Source organism: Carcharodon carcharias, chromosome 1, assembly GCF_017639515.1.
Source record: "Carcharodon carcharias isolate sCarCar2 chromosome 1, sCarCar2.pri, whole genome shotgun sequence".
Classification (NCBI taxonomy): Eukaryota; Metazoa; Chordata; class Chondrichthyes; order Lamniformes; family Lamnidae; genus Carcharodon; species Carcharodon carcharias.
The window spans coordinates 147,358,248-147,383,209 of NC_054467.1; the positions used below are offsets into that span (position 1 = coordinate 147,358,248).

Consider the following 24,962-nt stretch of genomic DNA (forward strand, 5'->3'; position numbering starts at 1 on the left):
GACTGCCATAGATCATTGAGGCAAAATGATTAAATCAATATGGAATTGTTTGAGTAGATTGGGATCTTTGTGAGGAGGAGGATATTAATCTTGGACAAGTTTAAATTAACCAGAATTAAAGTGAAAAGAATTGATGTCATTTTTGAAAAACAAAGACAATTTTATGAAGTTTGTGCAAGATTACTTTTTGTCTTAGAGGAAGGATCTTCCAATACTCTGTACCGGCAATGGCAGTGTAAAGTATCAGATCTTACACACGCAGTGCATTGAACTCCCAGTCTGAGCGTTACATCTTGTTATGCACTACAGAAGCGTGAACATGGTTGACTTCAAAGTAACTGATGGGCATGAAGCCCACTGTGCCCATTTCTTCCTCAATCTCAGACTTAACTAGAAAATCTACCCAATATTTTGACCTCATTAGCAGCTAGTGATAGACAGGGCTAAGCGATCCCACAACCAACGGATCAGATCTAAGCTCGACAGTCCTGCCACATCCAGTCGTCAATGGTGGTGGACAATTAAACAACTCACTGGAGGAGAAGGCTCCACAAATATCCCCATCCTCAATGATGGAGGAGCCGAGCACATCAGTGCAAAAGATAAGGCAGAAGCATTCGCAACAATCTTCAGCCAGAAGTGTTGAGTGGATGATCCATTTCTGTCTCCTCTGGTGGTCCCCAGCATCACAGGTGCCAGTCTTCAGCCAGTTCGATTTACTCCACATGATATCAAGAAACAATATTAGGCACTGGATATTGCAAAGGCAATGGACCCTGACAATATTCCGGCAATAGTACTGAAGACGTGTGCTCCAGAACTTGCCGCGCCCCTAGCCAAGCTGTTCCAGTACAGCTACAACACTGGCATCTACCCGGCTGTGTGGAAAATTGCCCAGGTATGTCCTGCACACAAAAAGCAGGACAAATTCAAGCCGGCCAATTACTGCCCCATCAGTCTACTGTCCATCATCAGTAAAGTAATGGAAGGAATGATCAACAATGCTATCAAACGGTGCTTGCTTAGCAATAACCTGCTCACTGACACTCAGTTTGGGTTCCGCCAGGGCTGCTCAGCTCCTGACCTCATTACAGCCTTGGTTCAAACATGGGCAAAAGAGGTGAGCTCCCAAGGTGAGGTGAGATTGACTTCCCTTGACATCAAGGCTGCATTTGACAGAGTGCGGCATCAAGGAGCCCTAGCAAAACTGGAGTCAATGGGAATCAGGGGGAAAACTCTCCACTGGTTGGATTCACACCTAGCAAAAAGGAAGATGGTTGTGGTTGTTGGTGATCAGTCATCTCAGCTCCAGGACACCACTGCAGGAGTTTCTCAGAGTAGAGTCCTCAGTGCAACCATCTTCAGCTGCTTCATCAATGACCTTCCTTCCATCATAAGGTCAGAAGTGGGGATGTTTGCCGATGATTGCACAATGTTCGTCACCGTTCATGACTCCTCAGATATAGAAGCAGTCCATGTCCAAATGCAGCAAGACCTGGACAATATCCAGGCTTGGGCTGATAAGTGGCAAGTAACATTCACGACACAAAAGTGCAGGCCCCTTGACTCTCAATGGCATTACCATCACTGAATCCCCCACTATCAACATCCTGGGGATTACCATTGACCAGAAACTGAACTGGACTAGCCATATAAATACTGTGGCTACAAGAGCAGGTCAGGGACTAGGAATCCTGCGACAAGTAACTCACCTCCTGACTCCCCAAAGCCTGCCCACCATCTACAAGCACAAGTAAGGAGTGTGGTGGAATACTCCCACTTGCCTGGATGAGTGCAGCTCCCACAACACTCAAGAAGATTTACACCATCCAGGACAAAGCACCCTGCTTAATTGGCACCACATCCACAAACATTCACTCCCTCCACCACCGACGCACAGTAGCAGCAGTGTGTACCATCTGCAAGATGCACGTAGGGATTCACCAGAGCTCCTTAGACAGCACCTTCCAAACCCACGACCATTACCATCTAGAAGGACAAGGGCAGCTGTTGGATGAGAACACCACCACCTGGAAGTTCCCCACCAAGTCACTCACCATCCTGACTTGGAAATATATTGCCATTCCCTCATTATCGCTGAGTCAAAGTCCTGGAACTCCCTTCCTAACAGCACTGTAGGTGTACCTACACCACAGGGAATGCACTGGTTCAAGAAGGCAGCTCACCACTACCTTCTCAAGGACAACTAGGGATGGGTAATAAAAACTGGCCTAGCCAGTGAAGCCCACATCCAATGAATGAATTTTTAAAATCCCATGTGCATGTCCCAATCTTTATTTTGCTTCCCAGCCGATGATTTACGTGTGTTTTATATTTCCTGCCTTTACTTTGTGTTTTGCCATCTGTGAGGATTCTTCAACCTAATTGGTTGAATAGCCTCTCTGCTTCTTGCCTTGCTCGCAGACACCACAGATCCTCTTAGAGGCCACCAAATTCAGACTGACACCAAAAGAGTGGAAGTCTCCACTGACAAGCCCACCCACATTCTCTGGCAACAGTACATGAGGTGAATGGCGAAAGCTATTCCTTTGCCACTCTCAGTAAACTCTGAGCCCTTACACTTTAGCTTTTGGCCTTTCTCCAGGACTTTGTGGATATTCTCCCTCAAGTTTACAACGGATGATCAGAAGATTTTCTGTGGAAATCCAACCCTCATATTTCAAGCCCAAGAATAAAACAAGAAAACCTCTTTATTTCAGCTTATTAGAATTATTGCATGATCTTTCTTGATTTCAGAAGGTGAGAAAATGATTCTACACTGGACTATTACCTAGGTTCAAACTGCTCAATAAAACTGTTAAGCACTAATTTACGTTCATGGGAAAAAAATTAAAACAAACACTCAAAGTGCTTCACAAGTACTATTCTGGAAAACTGATACTGAGCCAGGAAGGGAAAGATTGTGAAAGAGGACTAAAAGCTGAGCTTTAAGGAAGTTTTTACAAAGAAAAGAGGACTAGAGAGGCAGTGGTGTTTAGGAAAAGCATCCCAAGCAGTAGAACCCAGGCATGTGCAGATTCTGCATCTGTGGCAAGGTAATGAGGGAATGTTGAAGCGGCTGAGAGAGGGAGGTTTTAATTGTCAATAAATCTGAGAGAAGCAGCTGTCCGGCCATTTAAATTGGACAGCAAGAGGCTTAACAGAAGAAAAACTTACATTTATGTAGCGCCTTTCATGACGCCACAATGTCCTAAAATATTTTGCAGCCAGTGAAGTATTTTTGAAGGCCTGCATCATCTGATATTGGGAGAGGCAAACGATTCAACTTAAGTCACTGATGCGCCTCGGGATTCTGAGAAATTCCGATACGAGCACACAAGCAGTACCCATGCAGGAAGTTTAAACTTCCGATTATCAGTTTTATTCTGCACTGATTGTTGCACAATTCTCTACGACAGTGCAACCAGTTAGCAATAACCATGCAGACTCAGGCTGTTTGCCCTAAACCTACCCTGGCTTTCACACAGATTTACTTAGAGCTTTTCCAAGCATGTTTAAAGCCTGCTAAGGAGCACAGTTCAAATTAAAGCAGCTGGAGTGTCAAAGAAGCCCAATGCCACAGCAACCCCCAGCAATGATCACCTCCCTTAACAATATTCACCCCCTCCCACCAATGTTAAAACACTCTGCCAATGTTCACTCCTTCCCCAACAATATTTATCCCCTCCAAGCAATGTTCGCACCCGCACCCAACAATATTTTCCAGCCTCTCCCAGCAATGCTCAACCCCCTTCTGCAATGTTCATACACCCTCCTGTCAATATGCATCACCCCCTCCTAACAATGCTCAACACCCCCAGTAATGTTCACCTGCATCCCCTAGCCTCCCAGCAATGCTTACCACCATCACCCCCGAGAATATCAATCGCAGACAATGTCCAGTCTTTCCTCCCGAAAATGGTCACCAGACCCTGACACAATATTCAACCACGCCCAGCAATGCTCACACCCACCCCCAACAATGCTCAGCCCCTCTCCCAGCAATGTTCACCCCACTGCCGGCAATATTCACCCCACCACCAGCAACGTTCATCACACCCATGCCCCACCCCCCACCTCCACGTTATTCAACGACCCCCCTTGACAATACTTTCCCCCTCCTGATAATGTTCACCCCACCCGGCATTCCTGCCTACTGCCTGAACGATGGCAAGAAAGTTAGCACTGTGCAGGGATGGGACACTGAGTTGGGGGAGGGGATGAACATTTTAGGGGGGGGGGTGAGAGTGGTGAGAATTGCTGGGGGTGAGTGTGGTGGTGTACAATATTGGATGTGAAAAGACTTGAGCATTATCAGGGTTGAGGGGACTTGAGCATTATCAGGGGTGTGAGGGTGTGAGCATTGTTGAGGGTGTGAGTGTGTGAGCATTGTCAGGGTGAGGGGGTGTGAGCATTGTCGGGGTGTGAGTGTGTGAGCATTGTCAGGGTGTGAGGGTGTGAGCATTGTCAGGGTGTGAGGGGGTGAGCATTGTCAGGGTGTGAGGGGTTGAGCATTGTCGAGGGTGAGGGGGGTGAGCATTGTCAGGGTGTGAGGGTGTGAACATTGTCGAGGGTGAACATGTGAGCATTGTCAGGGTGTGAGGGGGTGAGCATTGTCAGGGTGTGAGGGGGTGAGCATTGTCAGGGTGAGGGGGTGTGAGCATTGTCGGGGTGTGAGTGTGTGAGCATTGTCAGGGTGTGAGGGTGTGAGCATTGTCAGGGTGTGAGGGGGTGAGCATTGTCAGGGTGTGAGGGGTTGAGCATTGTCGAGGGTGAGGGGGGTGAGCATTGTCAGGGTGTGAGGGTGTGAATATTGTCGAGGGTGAACATGTGAGCATTGTCAGGGTGTGAGGGGGTGAGCATTGTCAGGGTGTGAGGGGGTGAGCATTGTCAGGGTGAGGGGGTGTGAGCATTGTCGGGGTGTGAGTGTGTGAGCATTGTCAGGGTGTGAGGGTGTGAGCATTGTCAGGATTTGAGTGTGTGAGCATTGTCAGGGTGTGAGGGTGGGGGCATTGTCGGGATGTGAGTGGGTGAGTATTGTCAGGGAGTAGGGGTGGAGGATGAGCATTGTTAGTGTGTGAGGGGGTGAGCATTGTCGGGGTGTGAGGGTGTGAGCATTGTCGGGGTGTGAGAGTGTGAGCATTGTCGGGGTGTGAGGGTGTGTGCATTGTCGGCTGGTGAGGGTGTGAGCATTGTCGGGGTGTGAGGGTGTGAGCATTGTTGGGGTGTGAGGGTGTGCGCATTGTCGGGGTGTGAGGATGTGCGCATTGTCGGGGTGTGAGGGTGTGAGCATTGTTGAGGGTGAGGGTGTGAACATTGTCAGGGTGTGAGGGTGGGGGCATTGTCAGGGTGTGAGGGTGGGGGCATTGTCGGGGTGTGTGTGAGCATTGTCAGGGTGTGAGGGTGGGGGCATTGTCGGGGTGTGAGTGGGTGAGTATTGTCAGGGAGTAGGGGTGGAGGATGAGCATTGTCAGTGTGTGAGGGGGTGAGCATTGTCAGTGTGTGAGTGTGTGAGCATTGTCGGGTTGTGAGAGTGTGAGCATTGTCAGGGTGTGAGGGTGTGAGCATTGTCAGGGTGTGAGGGTGGGGGCATTGTCGGGGTGTGAGGGGGTGAGCATTGTCAGGGTGTGAGGGTGTGAGCATTGTCAGGGTGTGAGGGGATGAGCATTGTCGGGGTGTGAGGGGGTGAGCATTGTCAGGGTGTGAGGGTGTGAGCATTGTCAGGGTGTGAGGGGATGAGCATTGTCGGGGTGTGAGGGGGTGAGCATTGTCAGGGTGTGAGGGTGTCAGCGTTGTCGGGGTGTGAGGGTGTGAGCATTGTCGGGGTGTGAGGGGGTGAGCATTGTCAGGGTGTGAGGGTGTGAGCATTGTCGGGGTGTGAGTGTGTGAGCATTGTCGGGTGTGAGGGTGTGAGCATTGTTGAGGGTGAGGGTGTGAGCATTGTCAGGGTGTGAGTGTGTGAGCATTGTCAGGGTGTGAGGGGGTGAGCATTGTCGGGGTGTGAGGGGGTGAGCATTGTCAGGGTGTGAGGGTGTCAGCGTTGTCGGGGTGTGAGGGTGTGAGCATTGTTGAGGTTGAGGGTGTGAGCATTGTCAGGGTGTGAGTGTGTGAGCATTGTCAGGGTGTGAGGGGGTGAGCATTGTCAGGATGTAAGAGTGGGGGCATTGTTAGGGTGAGAGGGTGGGGGCATTGTCGGGGTGGGAGTGGGTGAGCATTGCCAGGGAGTAGGGGTGGAGGATGAGCATTGTCAGTGTGTGAGGGGGGTGAGCATTGTCAGGGTGTGAGGGTGTGAACATTGTCAAGGTGTGAGGCTGTCAGCATTGTTGGGGTGTGAGTGTGTGAGCATTGTTGAGGGTGAGGGTGTGAGCATTGTCAGGGTGTGAGGGTGGGGGCATTGTCAGGGTGTGAGTGTGTGAGCATTGTCAGGGTGTGAGGGTGTGAGCATTGTCAGGGTGTGAGGGGGTGAGCATTGTCAGGGTGTGAGGGGTTGAGCATTGTCGAGGGTGAGGGGGGTGAGCATTGTCAGGGTGTGAGGGTGTGAATATTGTCGAGGGTGAACATGTGAGCATTGTCAGGGTGTGAGGGGGTGAGCATTGTCAGGGTGTGAGGGGGTGAGCATTGTCAGGGTGAGGGGGTGTGAGCATTGTCGGGGTGTGAGTGTGTGAGCATTGTCAGGGTGTGAGGGTGTGAGCATTGTCAGGATTTGAGTGTGTGAGCATTGTCAGGGTGTGAGGGTGGGGGCATTGTCGGGATGTGAGTGGGTGAGTATTGTCAGGGAGTAGGGGTGGAGGATGAGCATTGTTAGTGTGTGAGGGGGTGAGCATTGTCGGGGTGTGAGGGTGTGAGCATTGTCGGGGTGTGAGAGTGTGAGCATTGTCGGGGTGTGAGGGTGTGTGCATTGTCGGCTGGTGAGGGTGTGAGCATTGTCGGGGTGTGAGGGTGTGAGCATTGTTGGGGTGTGAGGGTGTGCGCATTGTCGGGGTGTGAGGATGTGCGCATTGTCGGGGTGTGAGGGTGTGAGCATTGTTGAGGGTGAGGGTGTGAACATTGTCAGGGTGTGAGGGTGGGGGCATTGTCAGGGTGTGAGGGTGGGGGCATTGTCGGGGTGTGTGTGAGCATTGTCAGGGTGTGAGGGTGGGGGCATTGTCGGGGTGTGAGTGGGTGAGTATTGTCAGGGAGTAGGGGTGGAGGATGAGCATTGTCAGTGTGTGAGGGGGTGAGCATTGTCAGTGTGTGAGTGTGTGAGCATTGTCGGGTTGTGAGAGTGTGAGCATTGTCAGGGTGTGAGGGTGTGAGCATTGTCAGGGTGTGAGGGTGGGGGCATTGTCGGGGTGTGAGGGGGTGAGCATTGTCAGAGTGTGAGGGTGTGAGCATTGTCAGGGTGTGAGGGGATGAGCATTGTCGGGGTGTGAGGGGGTGAGCATTGTCAGGGTGTGAGGGTGTGAGCATTGTCAGGGTGTGAGGGGATGAGCATTGTCGGGGTGTGAGGGGGTGAGCATTGTCAGGGTGTGAGGGTGTCAGCGTTGTCGGGGTGTGAGGGTGTGAGCATTGTCGGGGTGTGAGGGGGTGAGCATTGTCAGGGTGTGAGGGTGTGAGCATTGTCGGGGTGTGAGTGTGTGAGCATTGTCGGGTGTGAGGGTGTGAGCATTGTTGAGGGTGAGGGTGTGAGCATTGTCAGGGTGTGAGTGTGTGAGCATTGTCAGGGTGTGAGGGGGTGAGCATTGTCGGGGTGTGAGGGGGTGAGCATTGTCAGGGTGTGAGGGTGTCAGCGTTGTCGGGGTGTGAGGGTGTGAGCATTGTTGAGGTTGAGGGTGTGAGCATTGTCAGGGTGTGAGTGTGTGAGCATTGCCAGGGTGTGAGGGGGTGAGCATTGTCAGGATGTGAGAGTGGGGGCATTGTTAGGGTGAGAGGGTGGGGGCATTGTCGGGGTGGGAGTGGGTGAGCATTGTCAGGGAGTAGGGGTGGAGGATGAGCATTGTCAGTGTGTGAGGGGGGTGAGCATTGTCAGGGTGTGAGGGTGTGAACATTGTCAAGGTGTGAGGCTGTCAGCATTGTTGGGGTGTGAGTGTGTGAGCATTGTTGAGGGTGAGGGTGTGAGCATTGTCAGGGTGTGAGGGTGGGGGCATTGTCAGGGTGTGAGTGGGTGAGTATTGTCAGGGAGTAGGGGTGGAGGATGAGCATTGTCAGTGTGTGAGTGTGTGAGCATTGTCGGGGTGTGAGGGGGTGAGCAATGTTGGGGTGTGAGTCTGTGAGCATTGTCGGGGTGTGATGGTGTGAGCATTGTCAGGGTGTGAGGGTGTGAGCATTGTCGGGGTGTGAGGGGGTGCGAATTGTCGAGGTGTGAGTGTGTGAGCATTGTCACGGTGTGTGTGTGTGAGCATTGTTCGGGTGTGAGTGGGTGAGCATTGTCAGGGAGTAGGGGTGGAGGATGAGCATTGTCGGGGTGTGAAAGGGTGAGCATTGTCAGTGTGTGAGGGGGTGAACATTGTCGGGGTGTGAGGGTGTGAGCATTGTCAGGGTGTCAGGGTGTGAGCATTGTCAGGGTCTGAGGGTATGAGCAATGTCAGGGTGTGAGGGTGTGAGCATTGTTGGGGTGTGAGTGTGTGAGCATTGTTGGGGTGTGAGGGGGTGAGCATTGTCGGGGTGTGAGTGTGTGAGCATTGTCGGGGTGTGAGTGGGTGAGCATTGTCAGGGTGTGAGGGTGTGAGCATTGTCGGGGTGTGAGTGTGTGAGCATTGTCGGGTGTGAGGGTGTGAGCATTGTTGAGGGTGAGGGTGTGAGCATTGTCAGGGTGTGAGTGTGTGAGCATTGTCAGGGTGTGAGGGGGTGAGCATTGTCGGGGTGTGAGGGGGTGAGCATTGTCAGGGTGTGAGGGTGTCAGCGTTGTCGGGGTGTGAGGGTGTGAGCATTGTTGAGGTTGAGGGTGTGAGCATTGTCAGGGTGTGAGTGTGTGAGCATTGTCAGGGTGTGAGGGGGTGAGCATTGTCAGGATGTGAGAGTGGGGGCATTGTTAGGGTGAGAGGGTGGGGGCATTGTCGGGGTGGGAGTGGGTGAGCATTGTCAGGGAGTAGGGGTGGAGGATGAGCATTGTCAGTGTGTGAGGGGGGTGAGCATTGTCAGGGTGTGAGGGTGTGAACATTGTCAAGGTGTGAGGCTGTCAGCATTGTTGGGGTGTGAGTGTGTGAGCATTGTTGAGGGTGAGGGTGTGAGCATTGTCAGGGTGTGAGGGTGGGGGCATTGTCAGGGTGTGAGTGGGTGAGTATTGTCAGGGAGTAGGGGTGGAGGATGAGCATTGTCAGTGTGTGAGTGTGTGAGCATTGTCGGGGTGTGAGGGGGTGAGCAATGTTGGGGTGTGAGTCTGTGAGCATTGTCGGGGTGTGATGGTGTGAGCATTGTCAGGGTGTGAGGGTGTGAGCATTGTCGGGGTGTGAGGGGGTGCGAATTGTCGAGGTGTGAGTGTGTGAGCATTGTCACGGTGTGTGTGTGTGAGCATTGTTCGGGTGTGAGTGGGTGAGCATTGTCAGGGAGTAGGGGTGGAGGATGAGCATTGTCGGGGTGTGAAAGGGTGAGCATTGTCAGTGTGTGAGGGGGTGAACATTGTCGGGGTGTGAGGGTGTGAGCATTGTCAGGGTGTCAGGGTGTGAGCATTGTCAGGGTCTGAGGGTATGAGCAATGTCAGGGTGTGAGGGTGTGAGCATTGTTGGGGTGTGAGTGTGTGAGCATTGTTGGGGTGTGAGGGGGTGAGCATTGTCGGGGTGTGAGTGTGTGAGCATTGTCGGGGTGTGAGTGGGTGAGCATTGTCAGGGTGTGAGGGTGTGAGCATTGTCGGGGTGTGAGTGTGTGAGCATTGTCGGGTGTGAGGGTGTGAGCATTGTTGAGGGTGAGGGTGTGAGCATTGTCAGGGTGTGAGTGTGTGAGCATTGTCAGGGTGTGAGGGGGTGAGCATTGTCGGGGTGTGAGGGGGTGAGCATTGTCAGGGTGTGAGGGTGTCAGCGTTGTCGGGGTGTGAGGGTGTGAGCATTGTTGAGGTTGAGGGTGTGAGCATTGTCAGGGTGTGAGTGTGTGAGCATTGTCAGGGTGTGAGGGGGTGAGCATTGTCAGGATGTGAGAGTGGGGGCATTGTTAGGGTGAGAGGGTGGGGGCATTGTCGGGGTGGGAGTGGGTGAGCATTGTCAGGGAGTAGGGGTGGAGGATGAGCATTGTCAGTGTGTGAGGGGGGTGAGCATTGTCAGGGTGTGAGGGTGTGAACATTGTCAAGGTGTGAGGCTGTCAGCATTGTTGGGGTGTGAGTGTGTGAGCATTGTTGAGGGTGAGGGTGTGAGCATTGTCAGGGTGTGAGGGTGGGGGCATTGTCAGGGTGTGAGTGGGTGAGTATTGTCAGGGAGTAGGGGTGGAGGATGAGCATTGTCAGTGTGTGAGTGTGTGAGCATTGTCGGGGTGTGAGGGGGTGAGCAATGTTGGGGTGTGAGTCTGTGAGCATTGTCGGGGTGTGATGGTGTGAGCATTGTCAGGGTGTGAGGGTGTGAGCATTGTCGGGGTGTGAGGGGGTGCGAATTGTCGAGGTGTGAGTGTGTGAGCATTGTCACGGTGTGTGTGTGTGAGCATTGTTCGGGTGTGAGTGGGTGAGCATTGTCAGGGAGTAGGGGTGGAGGATGAGCATTGTCGGGGTGTGAAAGGGTGAGCATTGTCAGTGTGTGAGGGGGTGAACATTGTCGGGGTGTGAGGGTGTGAGCATTGTCAGGGTGTCAGGGTGTGAGCATTGTCAGGGTCTGAGGGTATGAGCAATGTCAGGGTGTGAGGGTGTGAGCATTGTTGGGGTGTGAGTGTGTGAGCATTGTTGGGGTGTGAGGGGGTGAGCATTGTCGGGGTGTGAGTGTGTGAGCATTGTCGGGGTGTGAGTGGGTGAGCATTGTCAGGGTGTGAGGGTGTGAGTGTTGTCAGGGTGTGAGGGGGTGAACATTGTCAGGGTGTGAGGGTGTGAGCATTGTCAGTGTGGAGGGGGTGAGCATTGTCGGGGTGTGAGGGGGTGAGCATTGTCGGGGTGTGAGGGGGGTGAACATTGTCAGGGTGTGAGGGTGTGAGCATTGTCAGGGTGTGAGGGGGTGAGCATTGTCGGGGTGTGAGGGTGTGAGCATTGTCAGGGTGTCAGGGTGTGAGCATTGTCAGGGAGTGAGGGGGTGAGCATTGTCGGGGTGTGAGGGGGTGAGCATTGTCAGGGTGTGAGGGGGTGAGCATTGTCGGGGTGTGAGGGTGTGAGCATTGTCAGGGTGTGAGGGGGTGAGCATTGTCAGGGTGTGAGGGGGTGAGCATTGTCAGGGTGAGGGGGGTGAGCATTGTCAGGGTGTGAGTGTGTGAGCATTGTCTGGGTGTAAGGGGGTGAGCATTGTCAGTGTGTGAGGGGGTGAGCATTGTCGGGGTGTGAGGGGATGAGCATTGTCAGGGTGTGAGGGTGTGAGCATTGTCGAGATTGAGGGCGTGAGCATTGTCAGGGTGTGAGGGTGTGAGCATTGTCTGGGTGTGAGGGGGTGAGCATTGTCGGGGTGTGAGGGGGTGCGAATTGTCGAGGTGTGAGTGTGTGAGCATTGTCACGGTGTGTGTGTGTGAGCATTGTTCGGGTGTGAGTGGGTGAGCATTGTCAGGGAGTAGGGGTGGAGGATGAGCATTGTCGGGGTGTGAAAGGGTGAGCATTGTCAGTGTGTGAGGGGGTGAACATTGTCGGGGTGTGAGGGTGTGAGCATTGTCAGGGTGTCAGGGTGTGAGCATTGTCAGGGTCTGAGGGTATGAGCAATGTCAGGGTGTGAGGGTGTGAGCATTGTTGGGGTGTGAGTGTGTGAGCATTGTTGGGGTGTGAGGGGGTGAGCATTGTCGGGGTGTGAGGGGGTGAGCATTGTCAGGGTGTGAGGGTGTGAGCATTGTCAGGGTGTGAGTGTGTGAGCATTGTCGGGTGTGAGGGTGTGAGCATTGTTGAGGGTGAGGGTGTGAGCATTGTCAGGGTGTGAGGGTGTGAGCATTGTCAGGGTGTGAGGGGGTGAGCATTGTCAGGATGTGAGGGTGGAGGCATTGTTAGGGTGTGAGGGTGGGGGCATTGTCGGGGTGGGAGTGGGTGAGCATTGTCAGGGAGTAGGGGTGGAGGATGAGCATTGTCAGTGTGTGAGGGGGGTGAGCATTGTCAGGGTGTGAGGGTGTGAACATTGTCAAGGTGTGAGGCTGTCAGCATTGTTGGGGTGTGAGTGTGTGAGCATTGTTGAGGGTGAGGGTGTGAGCATTGTCAGGGTGTGAGGGTGGGGGCATTGTCAGGGTGTGAGTGGGTGAGTATTGTCAGGGAGTAGGGGTGGAGGATGAGCATTGTCAGCGTGTGAGTGTGTGAGCATTGTCGGGGTGTGAGGGGGTGAGCAATGTTGGAGTGTGAGTCTGTGAGCATTGTCGGGGTGTGATGGTGTGAGCATTGTCAGGATGTGAGGGTGTGAGCATTGTCGGGGTGTGAGGGGGTGCGAATTGTCGAGGTGTGAGTGTGTGAGCATTGTCACGGTGTGTGTGTGTGAGCATTGTTCGGGTGTGAGTGGGTGAGCATTGTCAGGGAGTAGGGGTGGAGGATGAGCATTGTCGGGGTGTGAAAGGGTGAGCATTGTCGGGGTGTGAGGGGGTGAGCATTGTCAGGGTGTGAGGGTGTGAGCATTGTCGGGGTGTGAGTGTGTGAGCATTGTCGGGTGTGAGGGTGTGAGCATTGTTGAGGGTGAGGGTGTGAGCATTGTCAGGGTGTGAGGGTGTGAGCATTGTCAGGGTGTGAGGGGGTGAGCATTGTCAGGATGTGAGGGTGGGGGCATTGTTAGGGTGTGAGGGTGGGGGCATTGTCGGGGTGGGAGTGGGTGAGCATTGTCAGGGAGTAGGGGTGGAGGATGAGCATTGTCAGAGTGTGAGGGTGTGAGCATTGTTGAGGGTGAGGGTGTGAGCATTGTCAGGGTGTGAGGGTGGGGGCATTGTCAGGGTGTGAGTGGGTGAGTATTGTCAGGGAGTAGGGGTGGAGGATGAGCATTGTCAGTGTGTGAGTGTGTGAGCATTGTCGGGGTGTGAGGGGGTGAGCATTGTCGGGGTGTGATGGTGTGAGCATTGTCAGGGTGTGAGGGTGTGAGCATTGTCGGGGTGTGAGGGGGTGCGAATTGTCGAGGTGTGAGTGTGTGAGCATTGTCACGGTGTGTGTGTGTGAGCATTGTTCGGGTGTGAGTGGGTGAGCATTGTCAGGGAGTAGGGGTGGAGGATGAGCATTGTCGGGGTGTGAAAGGGTGAGCATTGTCAGTGTGTGAGGGGGTGAACATTGTCGGGGTGTGAGGGTGTGAGCATTGTCAGGGTGTCAGGGTGTGAGCATTGTCAGGGTCTGAGGGTATGAGCAATGTCAGGGTGTGAGGGTGTGAGCATTGTTGGGGTGTGAGTGTGTGAGCATTGTTGGGGTGTGAGGGGGTGAGCATTGTCGGGGTGTGAGTGTGTGAGCATTGTCGGGGTGTGAGTGGGTGAGCATTGTCAGGGTGTGAGGGTGTGAGTGTTGTCAGGGTGTGAGGGGGTGAACATTGTCAGGGTGTGAGGGTGTGAGCATTGTCAGTGTGGAGGGGGTGAGCATTGTCGGGGTGTGAGGGGGTGAGCATTGTCGGGGTGTGAGGGGGGTGAACATTGTCAGGGTGTGAGGGTGTGAGCACTGTCAGGGTGTGAGGGGGTGAGCATTGTCGGGGTGTGAGGGTGTGAGCATTGTCAGGGTGTCAGGGTGTGAGCATTGTCAGGGAGTGAGGGGGTGAGCATTGTCGGGGTGTGAGGGGGTGAGCATTGTCAGGGTGTGAGGGGGTGAGCATTGTCGGGGTGTGAGGGTGTGAGCATTGTCAGGGTGTGAGGGGGTGAGCATTGTCAGGGTGTGAGGGGGTGAGCATTGTCAGGGTGAGGGGCTGAGCATTGTCAGGGTGTGAGGGGGTGAGCATTGTCAGGGTGTGAGTGTGTGAGCATTGTCTGGGTGTAAGGGGGTGAGCATTGTCAGTGTGTGAGGGGGTGAGCATTGTCAGGGTGTGAGGGGATGAGCATTGTCAGGGTGTGAGGGTGTGAGCATTGTCGAGATTGAGGGCGTGAGCATTGTCAGGGTGTGAGGGTGTGAGCATTGTCTGGGTGTGAGGGGGTGAGCATTGTCGGGGTGTGAGGGGGTGAGCATTGTCAGTGTGTGAGGGGGTGAGCATTGTCGGGGTGTGAGTGTGTGAGCATTGTCAGGGTGTGAGGGGGTGAGCGTTGTCAGGGTGTGAGGGTGTGAGCATTGTCAGGGTGTGAGTGGGTGAACATTGTCGGGGTGTGAGGGTGTGAGCATTGTCAGGGTGTGAGGGGGTGAGCATTGTTGGGGTGTGAGGGTGTGAGCATTGTCAGGGTGTGAAGGGGTGAGCATTTTTGGGGTGTGAGGGGGTGAGCATTGTTGGCTTGTGAGGGTGTGAGCATTGTCAGGGTGTGAGGGTGTGAGCATTGTCGGGGTGTGAGGGTGTGAGCATTGTCAGGGTGTGAGGGTGTGAGCATTGTTGGGGCACAGCCAGTCATGTCTGCACCCTCTCGCCGAATGAGCAATTCATCTATTACCATTCGCCCATCTTCTCCCTCTAAACCTCCATTGAACCTGCCTGCACTACACTCAGGTAGTGCATTGACGAGACAGTTGACTAAATGGCGCTGGGAGATGGCGCGTCTGATGTCTCCCTGCAGCAATGCCATTTTGCCCGTGCTGTGTAAGATGGCAGATCAGCCACCATAATACAGAGCCCAATTGAGCCACCTAAATGGCCGGTTAAGAACGGAAAAGCTTAAGGACATAAGAAATAGGAGCAGGAGTAGGCCATGTGGTCCCTCAACCCTGCTCCACCATTCAATAAGATCGTGGTTGATCTGACTGTGGCCTTATCGCCTGTCATAACCCTGTGACTCCCTTGTATATCAAAACCTGTCTAACTCAGCCTTAAATATATTCAGTGTCGCAGCCTCCACTGCCCTCCAGGGTAGGAAATTCTAAAGGTTAACAACCCTTTGAGAGAAGGAATTCCTCCTCATCTCCATGATAAATGGGAGATCCCTTATTCTGAAACTGTGCCCCATAGTTCGAGATCCCTCATTTGGGGAAACATTGGGAGGGATTTTATGGAGCCCCCAAGAGCAGGAAGTATGGTGTGTGGGGTGAAAGATGATAGACCTTAAACAGCGAGTCTTTGGTTCATGATGAAAAGGTGGGGGGTGTAGCTTCACTTGGTCTCCTGACTCTATTCAAACTGAGCCAGTCCCAGCCACATGCGTTATACCCTCACCATCAACTCCCCAGCTTCTGTCTCAAATTAATCAGATAGCTAAAAACCTGAGCATCTGACTCAATTATATCACTGTTCCTTCACTGTCACTGGGTCAAAATCCTAGAACTCCCTTCCTAACAGCACTGTGGGTATACCTACACCACATGGACTGCAGCAGTTCAAGAAGGCAGCTCACCACCAACTTCTCAAGGGCAACTAGAGATGGGCAACAAATGCTGGCCTAGCCAGCGAAGCCCACATCCCATGAATTAATAAAAAAACATGCAAAGGTAAACTTTTGACTCCATATCATTGTCATCACAAAAACTGTCTACTTTGGCTCCTTGGCCAAGATTTTACCGCCCCTCCCACCTGGTGGGATATTACGGTCCTGCCAAACTGAATGGAGATTTAAATGTCTCGCCACATCTGTCGGGGGGTGGAGACATGCCACAGCAGGGCCATAACGTTCTGGCCCTTATTTCGATCTCCCTATATTTGCCCACTCCTACCTCAGTCCAACTGCCCCTCAAACCCTCATCCATGCATTTGTCATCTTGAGATTTGACTGTTCCAACAACCTTAGAAGATCTTTCATTCGCCACCCTCCCTAGTCTTTGACATATCCAAAGCTCAGTCTGCAGATGTAATTACTGATAGGTAAGCAGAGAGTATCATTCATTCATCATAGTGAACCTGTCACTCCTTCAGGGGACATCTGATGGTAATGGAATTGCAGGAAATAAATGACATCAACCAGCAGAGGATAATGAGAATCTATGTGCTGTTAGGAATAAACTAAGATAATAGACCAGAAGTGGCCTCAAAAGAACTCAAAGAAGTTTCCTTGTCATCCTCTACTTTTATTTACCTTCATTGCTTGTAATGTCACAACCCCAGGACAATGTTTACAAAGGCTTTAGGAGCGGTGAGAAACAAGATGTATAAGGCCCAGGCAGATATAGTTTTTCAAGTCGGGGCTTCCTATATTCTTCCCATCAGCTAACGTGGTGTGCTGCACAATAAAGGCACATTGGCTAAGGGAGCAGTTAGTTCTGATGCACAGGTATTCAGCACTTACAGCCAGGTTATTATCAGGGTCCATATTTTTTTGACCAATGCATTCAGCCATGTCAAAACATCATGTTGAGTGAACTAAATTTGGTGAACATTGACACTGTGTTGGTGGGGATCTCAGAAGGAAGCCAGGTTAGATTGCCCATTTGGCACTTTTGGCTAACGATACGTCGTAAGCAGTTTAGCCTTCAAACTCTTTCACTCTCATGTTGGACTCCACCATGGTTTAGGATGCTTGTGGAACCTTCCCCTCCTATTAATTGCCTGATTGTCCACCACCATTTTCGACTGAATATAATCTGAGTCAATATAGAAGACTCTCAAAAGATTGTATATGGCTGTGCACCAGTTCCAGAATGCTCATCCTGCCGGTGACAAAGGACATATACAGAAGGCATCTGAATGTTGATGCGTTAAGTGTGACTACATCAGCATGTTGCTTCCAGCTTGAGCACACCAGTCCCAAATGCCAATGGAGACCATTTTTCAAAGTTTCGGTGCCTGAATCTTGTTGCAATTCAATGACTAAATTATTGTGAACAGTTATGCTGATTTTTACTTTGCCCTTGGTAACAATTGTTTACAAGTGAATGGTTTGCTAGATTTGTTAGGCCATTTCAGTGGACGTTAAGAATCAATCGCTTCATGTAGGACTAAAGTCACATGTCGATCAGACTGACCCCCTTCTCTAAAGAAGGCTAGTGAATGAGAAATTACTAGATTCACGATACTCAGTTTCACAAGGTGCAGTGGTGGAATTTAAACTCATGGCTGCATCCATCACCATTAGACTACCAAATCCTTTCAGAAACAGATGCAGGTTTTGAACAGGAAAGAGTCAGGTGTTTTGTCTGCCTGACCCCCATTCCCTTTATGGTATCAATGTAAAAGACAAGACTAGCAGGATAACCTAACCATCTGGAAATACTACCAATTCCCCCAATAGCCAACCTGTTGCAACGTCAGAACGCAAGTGTGCTTGCTGTACAGCATTGCATCGTAATTTCCATAGGCCATCAACCTCAAAGAGATTGAGTGTCTTCGAAGAAAGTGACAACAACATCAAGTGGTACCTCAGGGTGAAAACCTTTTCTTGGCAATTTTCGCCAGACCGACCCATCATTGCTCCCTCTCCCACAGAGCGATAAGATGCCATTCCAAATTTCTGGTGTCTCATAGGGTCAACAACCAGGAAATTTCAAAAATATGCCAGGTCCTTATGAACTCATCTCCAGAATTTTGGACAGAGTCAGAATCCAGGGAGACTGGTGGGTTGAACAAGCGCCCCACCATATCTCTGGGTGCTGCAGCTGCCATTTGGAATTCCAAAGCCCTAACAAGTTACAAGGTCAGAGTTGCAAGGTGCACCAAGGAAGTCAAGTTTTAAATCAAGATGCCCATGGGTTACACACAGGAATGACACTTAATTACTCTTCAGTTTATGAAGTACCCCGGTAACATCAACTGTAGATCAACATAATTCTCTGTTTCTCAGAATATTTCTCTTTTCAACACAGGTGGATGCCCATGGAAATATTCTCCTAACGACCCTTGAAATTAGGAATGAAGTGACAGCTTCTGAGGTGTTGACGAATATCAATGATCCAAGAACGACCATGTTTTCTTGTGACAGTGCCAACATCCAGTACAGAAGGCCAGCTACAAGCAGGGACAGCTATGGTAGAAGCACAATAGAAAGGCACATGGTTCAGAAGAAGGGACGGTTACGGCGACGAACGTCACAACTGAAAATTAAAATCCCAGATCTGGCTGATGTGAATGCCATAGACAGGTGGTCACGGGTGGTCTTTCCTGTTACATTTGGATTTTTTAACTTGGTTTACTGGCTCTACTATGTGCACTAGCTCTAACATTATGTACAGTACAGGTAGAATTCCCTCTTGTTTTATTTTATTAACCCTTAAAGAACTGTAATAGCAGTATAGCAACAACCTCAAGGTAAGATATTCAGCCCTAATATTATTTTGGGGATTAAATACATAAATGTATCTGTCAATGAACTTGTATCTGATCACTATGAATGGTTTGGCTTTAAAATATATTGCTGTAGTTCAATGCTTAACTCTGAGTGATAGCCATTCGGTAACTTTTACTTTAAACATTTAGGACTGAATTTAATGGTCATGGCGGTGGCCCACCCATCCAATGGAAAGCCGGTGGCAACCCTGCCACAGCAATTTATGGGAGCCCTGACAGGATTAAAGGTCAGGCAGGTAACTGGCTGCTGTTGGGGTTCCTGTGCCTGAAGGCAAAGATTCAGCTCCCCAAGAGCCGCCGGCCAATCAGAGGGCCAGCAGCTGTCAGTCCCAGCTGTGCCACCAGAAGTGGAACTGTAGCAGCCTTGGAGCAGCAACCGGGAGGGAGGCTGCAGAAGACAAATGAAAGAGGCGGGCTCGCTAGGGCTAGTCAGACAGGACTTGGCAGAGAGGCAAGGATCCATATAATCAGGAGGGAAGGCATGGTGTGGAGAACCCATTGCCTTCCCAACTCCACACCCCCCCCCCTAAATAAATTAGCTGTGAGGAAGGTCAAGGACCACCTTCCTGCCTGAATGCCAATTGGGGCCCTTAGGTGGCCAATTAAAGGCCACAAGGGCCTCAACCTGCCACCACTGGTGGTATTCTACCAGCAACATGAAGGGCCCACACCATGTGGAGAGGCTACTCAGTGTGCCCAGCAGGCTTGGGGAGGGGGTTGGCTCTTGATTGGGCACCCAGTGCCCCTCAGAGACAAGGGCCATCCCTGCTGAAAGACTCCTCCCATCCTCCACAACGAGCACCCTACCCCCTCATCAGGGCCTGCCTGATTGACCCCAACAAGTCCGCCTCCCTCACTTGTCTTCTGGGGCCTCCTCAGTGGTCACTAATTTGGGTCTCCTGCTGTACCAGCAGTGGCCATTTCTCCCAGTGGCGCCACTGAGATTCAAAAGCGCCAGCCCTCTAATTGGCCCGCAGCTCTTGGAGGTGGGATGTTGGCCTCTAAAGGCACTGGAACCCCGACAGAAGACAGTGAACTGCCTGATTAACATTTAATCATGTCAGGGTTCCTAGAAATGGATGCGAAGGGGTTGCCGCCAGCTTTCTAGCTGGGAAACAGGGCCTCCACTACAGCCATTAAATTTGTCCTGGTGTATATCCCCACCCCCCCTCTGGTAGAATACCAGTGGCGCTGGGATGAGGTCTTTAAATGGCAGCTAATTGGCCACTTAAGGGCCTCAGTTGGCCTCCGGGCCATCCCCGACTTAATTGGGATGAATGAGGAAGGCGATGGGCTTTTCATCCCTGCCTTCCTATCCGATCAGATGGCAGGAGCAGGTGAATGCTTAATGTCTTTGTATGACATTCCTTTTGTCCATTATTTTTCAGTGTTGAACACTTTATTTTATATTAATTGACATCTATAAAAAAAAATGGGCAATTACAAAAGAATCATGTATGTGTCTGCTAATATCAGCAACAGCAATTTCTAAGCCAAATTGAGTAACCAGGCGGGAGAGGGTCAGATTGGTTGGGACGGAGGGAGGGGGTGGGTGGGAGCAGGGGAGGTTAAACTGTTGGGGTTCAGCAACCTAACCCACCACCCAACCACATTTCTGTCCTCTTGATAACCACCACAGCCCCCTACCGAGCCCTGATTGCAGCTCCGATGTCCTTGCTCCATCGCCCAGCAATCACAGCCACAATATCCTGGATCCAACTCTCCTGATTACAGCCTTGATGTCATCACACCACCCTAGACCCAGTTGCAAACTCCAAGATGCGAACCTGATGCTCATGTTCATTTCTTCCCCCGGCCCCAACTGCAGCCCAGAGCACTCAGCATTGACTGCCCTGGGGAAATATCCCCATGGATCCCTGGCCTCCTACTACTAGTTTGTGCTCCCACCCACCAGCCAAGCTGCCAATCACCACCTGTAAGGCAGGGGTTTGAAGAAAATTATTTAAATGAGACCCAGGCTTTAAAACCGTGCTACCACGCCCCTCTTCACCCTCCCCACCTCCCTATTAATATCTGGGCTGAGGACTCCCACCTAGACTATAGCATGCAGTGTAAATTCCATCTACTCTGCTCCACCCTTGTGTGATAAACTTAATCTCTGCTTATTAGAGCAGCGCGCATTTCTCTATTTCCCACAGAAGTGTGCAATCATAATATCACAAATTTAGGGCCATACTGTGAGATTTTCTATGATGCAATGTTGACTTGAATCCAGAAACAAATGGATTGAGACTGCTGAAGCTCATTTCGCATAGAGCTGTTGCAAGTAACAAATCAAGAAAACTTTCATGAATCATTTTATCATTGTCCTTGTTTGCTAATCCATGGCATCAGCCAGAGCTGTTTTTGATTAAATTATTTTCTCTTTTATATCCCTCAAGTCTACTGCCTTCCTATCTTTAGATTTTCTTTGGCCTGAGTTTGGAATCAACAAAATCAATTACCATTCTCTTGACAATTCCCTTGTTTTGATGATGAGATACTCTGTTTTTGTTTTATTTTTAGCAATTTTGTTTTAACAGAGAGGATTGCTTTCTGCATCTTCATGTAAATACATTTTTATTGTATTCTTCAATACACAGTTGCTTGTCGACATGAGAATTAGCAGTGCAATTGGATGGGCCATTTTATGTGTTTACAAACTTCATCGTTAACTTACAGGTAGTTGTAGCATGTATTTATTACAATGTAAAGATGTCCTTACCTTAACATGTATCTAAAAATTCAAAGCATTGAACCCACTCATCCCTTTCTACCGCACAGGTTTGACATCTTCATATCTCAAATATTTTCATTTGTAGTCTTTTCAGGTTTAGACTGTTGAATTAATCATCGATTTTATATTGTGAATGCTCCCAAACTAAGCTCACCCAGAGACCTTAACACCTGTAAGAGTGAGATTCACAGGGATTTCTTCAGTTGACTATTTGTAATGAAATTATAATTTCTTGATTCACACATATATGACTTTATCACAAATAGCAAATGGAGGAAATTATCCCCTTCTATCTCCGTCATTATACTTTAAATCCAGTGTGCAGAAGCAAAAGAGCAGAATTCTAATCAATGCCTTGTTTCATGTACCAAAGCTTTATATCCAACCATATTTCTAACAATTATTCACAGGTTTTGCAGTAAAAACAGACAGATTTTATAAGTGTATTTATCCTGTATATGGCTGAATATATTGCCTTAATTGTTTATTAAGTCACGCACATTAGGAACACTAATGCATACAATTCTACAATTTGCTACTTAAATATTTTTATAATAATTTAATGACTGCAAAATATAGATTGAAAAGTAATGTGCCAAATACCTTTAGACATTCCAGTGGAAAATGCATCCCTTGTGTTTGACACTGAGAAATAACAATATGTCCTGCACTCAGAATGAGACAATATTGGTCAGAAATGTTGGCAGGTGACTTACAGGGCTAGCCACACTTTGTAGAGAGCAGTTAGTGCTGGCATACACATTACAGTGAAAATCACTGAAGTTCAATCCTCTTAGTGCAGGTTTAATATCATTTAGCACAATGCTGCAGAACAATTTTATGTCTCATACACTATAAGACATAAATTTTGAAGATTTTCTGACCCTCAGAAATACTCAGTGTAAGCTGCTAGTGAAACTTTCAAACAATTCATTTTTATACTAGTCAACATGGGTATAAATTTTGTGATATATTTTAAACACCTCTTTGGACCTAAGCTCTATACATCCAGTGGGATGCTTTGACCACAGAGGTAATTTTTGGATTCTGTGTCTGAACTTTGAATTATATCTGTGCAGTGTTATCAAAAAGGTGGCAAATTTGATTCATTTCAAAAATGTATACAATTTATATGCAAAAATAACATCTGTTAAACTCTTATTGCTGAATTAGAGAAGGCTTTCTATGGAATGGAAACCTGAGTATTTGTTAAAAAAAACAGTTTCACTCAGTCAATTTTAATTGCTGCAATTCATTTAATCTTCAGATTATATTCAATACATTTAATGGAAATCTCTAAAATCTCGATGTAAGCAATAAATTAAACACTTGCAAGTTGGAACCCCATAGCAACTTGCAATACGATATCAAGAATAAGTTCTAGTTTCAGTTATTTAACTATCTAATTTTATTTGTTTTTTTTGCTAATAGTGATCAAACCCAGTGTTTGAAAGGGACAAATGTGAAACAGCTTAAAGTTTCTAGATGTAGGTAAGGTTGGCTTCAATGCAATGAGACAGAGACTGTCCACAATAGACTGGGCAAATTTGTGAATGGGAAGAAGACATAAAATAGGTGAGTGATGTTCAAAAACGAATTTAATGTGGTACAGAACCAGTTTAAATGCCTAAGCATCAAGAAATCTATTTGATAGAAAGCACAGCTATGGACAACTAAAGAGGTAAGAGGCATCATAAAACTAAAAGCATAAAATAATGCAAAAACAGTTCAAATTCTGGCGAATGAGAAAGACACAAAAAAACAAAGGGTGACAAAACAAAAAGTAACAGTTACAAAAAAGAGAATGAAAAGAAACTGACAAGGTATATAAAAATCAACACAAAACAGTTTTATAATTATATTTGGAGAAAGAGGGCGAGCAGAAGCAATGCGACCCCTTGAAAACTGATAATGGTAATGTTGTCAATGAAAATAAGGAAATGGCAAACATGCAGTCAGACATACATCAGTATTTACAGTAGAAGAGGTCAACATGTCAAACATGCAGTCAGACATACATCAGTATTTACAGTAGAAGAGGTCAACATGTCAAACATGCAGTCAGACATATATCAGTATTTACAGTAGAAGAGGTCAACATGTCAGACATTCCAAGAAAACTAATATTGAATCAAGAACAAGGACTCACCAAAATTAATGTAAGCAAAATAACAGTAATGAGGAAAACAATCACATGCAAGAATCACAAACTCTGGATCAAATGGTTTCCATCCCAACATTTTAAAGGATATAGGTAAGAGCATTGCAGATGTCATAACTAAGATATTCCAAAGTTCTCTCATTTTGGGAACTGTTCCTTTAGATCAAAAAATTGTGTGCTTCACTTCGTTAATTAAGAAATGTGAGAGGGAAGAACCAGATTAACTTAACGCCTGTTGTCCAGAAATTACTTGGGTCTATAATTAAGGACAGAGGGACTGAACACCTTGAAAATTTTCAGCTGATCAGAGACAGCAGCATGGATTTATAAAGGGTTGATCATTCCTGATTAAACTGATTGAATATTTTGAAGGGGTGACTAAATTAGTGGACAGAGGAATGTCAATGGATGTTATTTATACAGCATTATAGAAGACATTTGATAAAATCCCTCATAAGAGAATGTTTGCTGAATCGAAGGCAAAGTATTGACCTGATTAGGAAGTTGTCTGAGTTCAGGAGACAGGGTGTAGGCATAATTATTATGTTTTCTAATCATCAGTTTGTGACTCGTGATTTCTGGAAGGATTTATGTTGGGGCCTCAATTTTCACCTTATTTATAAACAACTTAGATGATGGGGTAGGAAGCCACATCTCCAAACTTAACACTGACACAAAGACATTGTATGCAGCATAGCATATGGGACGCATGGTCAATCAGGGTGGCAGAAGTCTCCATCGGGAAGGATGATTGGAGGGGAAAGCAGGTGTCGATCGGGTAGGCTTCCACTTCTGTGGTTGGGGTGGAGGTTGAGGAAGGTTAAAGCCCTTGCGTTGGATATTGGAGGCTGGGGGGAGAACTGCAAGCCAGAGTGGGAGGAAAAATCAGGGACAGATCAGATGGATGGATGGAAGGAAGGGATAGAAAGAAGGGCACAGCGGTGGTTTGAAGGGTCAGGAAGGATTGTACACTTGAGCTGATGGGAGGTCAGAGGCCTCATGCATGGGGAGATTGCAGACCAGGGTGAGAAATTGGAAGCCATGGGGTGAAGGTTTCACAACATTTGGGATACTCAGTAAACAACAGTTAAAAAGAAAAGCTGAATGAAAATTATGTCATATTTAAGGTACTAATACGCCTCCTTGAAGCAAGTTGGTCACCTGCTCATCTTCCAGCCTCAGTTAAAGATAGAGGTCAGTTTGGGTCAACCCTACACCTATCCAAACCTGCCCTTTCTTTAGGTTAAAATTTTCCCCTACATAGATTTGATCTTCCACAGTGATTGTGAAGGTGTATGCAATCTCTTTACCAAATTATATTTAATTGGGTGAATCCTTGGCACAGTTTCAATATGACACTGTCTTAACAAAGGGCTGAGATGGCATCCTAAACCATAAGAATGCAACAGGCTCTGTTTATAACTATCATCTGACCCTTGAGTTAAGGTTGCTGTGGGTAATTATGTCAGTTAATATATAATCTTTATTGAAGAAGTGAGTATTATTTTGCTGTCAGTCCCTTTAACAGTCACTAGGGGCAATTTTCCACCACCATCTAGGCGATAACCATGGTCAAAGTCCCCACAATTTTATTCCATTGAAATCAATAGACCTAAAATCAAATCAGTTTCATAAAGGGTGCACTACGCCAGGTTTATATCTTATTTTAAAATGTAAAAACTAAAATGCTTAACAG

General features: G+C 48.9%; 1 protein-coding gene across 2 annotated transcripts in view; it reads left to right on the forward strand.

Moving 5' to 3' along the window:
* Positions 1–18,235, forward strand: part of LOC121279395 (gamma-aminobutyric acid receptor subunit beta-1-like) — a 404,786-nt gene extending 386,551 nt beyond the window's left edge. For both annotated transcript variants that reach the window (XM_041190614.1, XM_041190622.1), the window contains exon 9: positions 17,888–18,235. In XM_041190614.1, the coding sequence (XP_041046548.1) occupies positions 17,888–18,235 (348 nt within the window). The remainder of the gene's footprint in view (positions 1–17,887) is intronic.
* Positions 18,236–24,962: the final 6,727 nt, after the last annotated feature.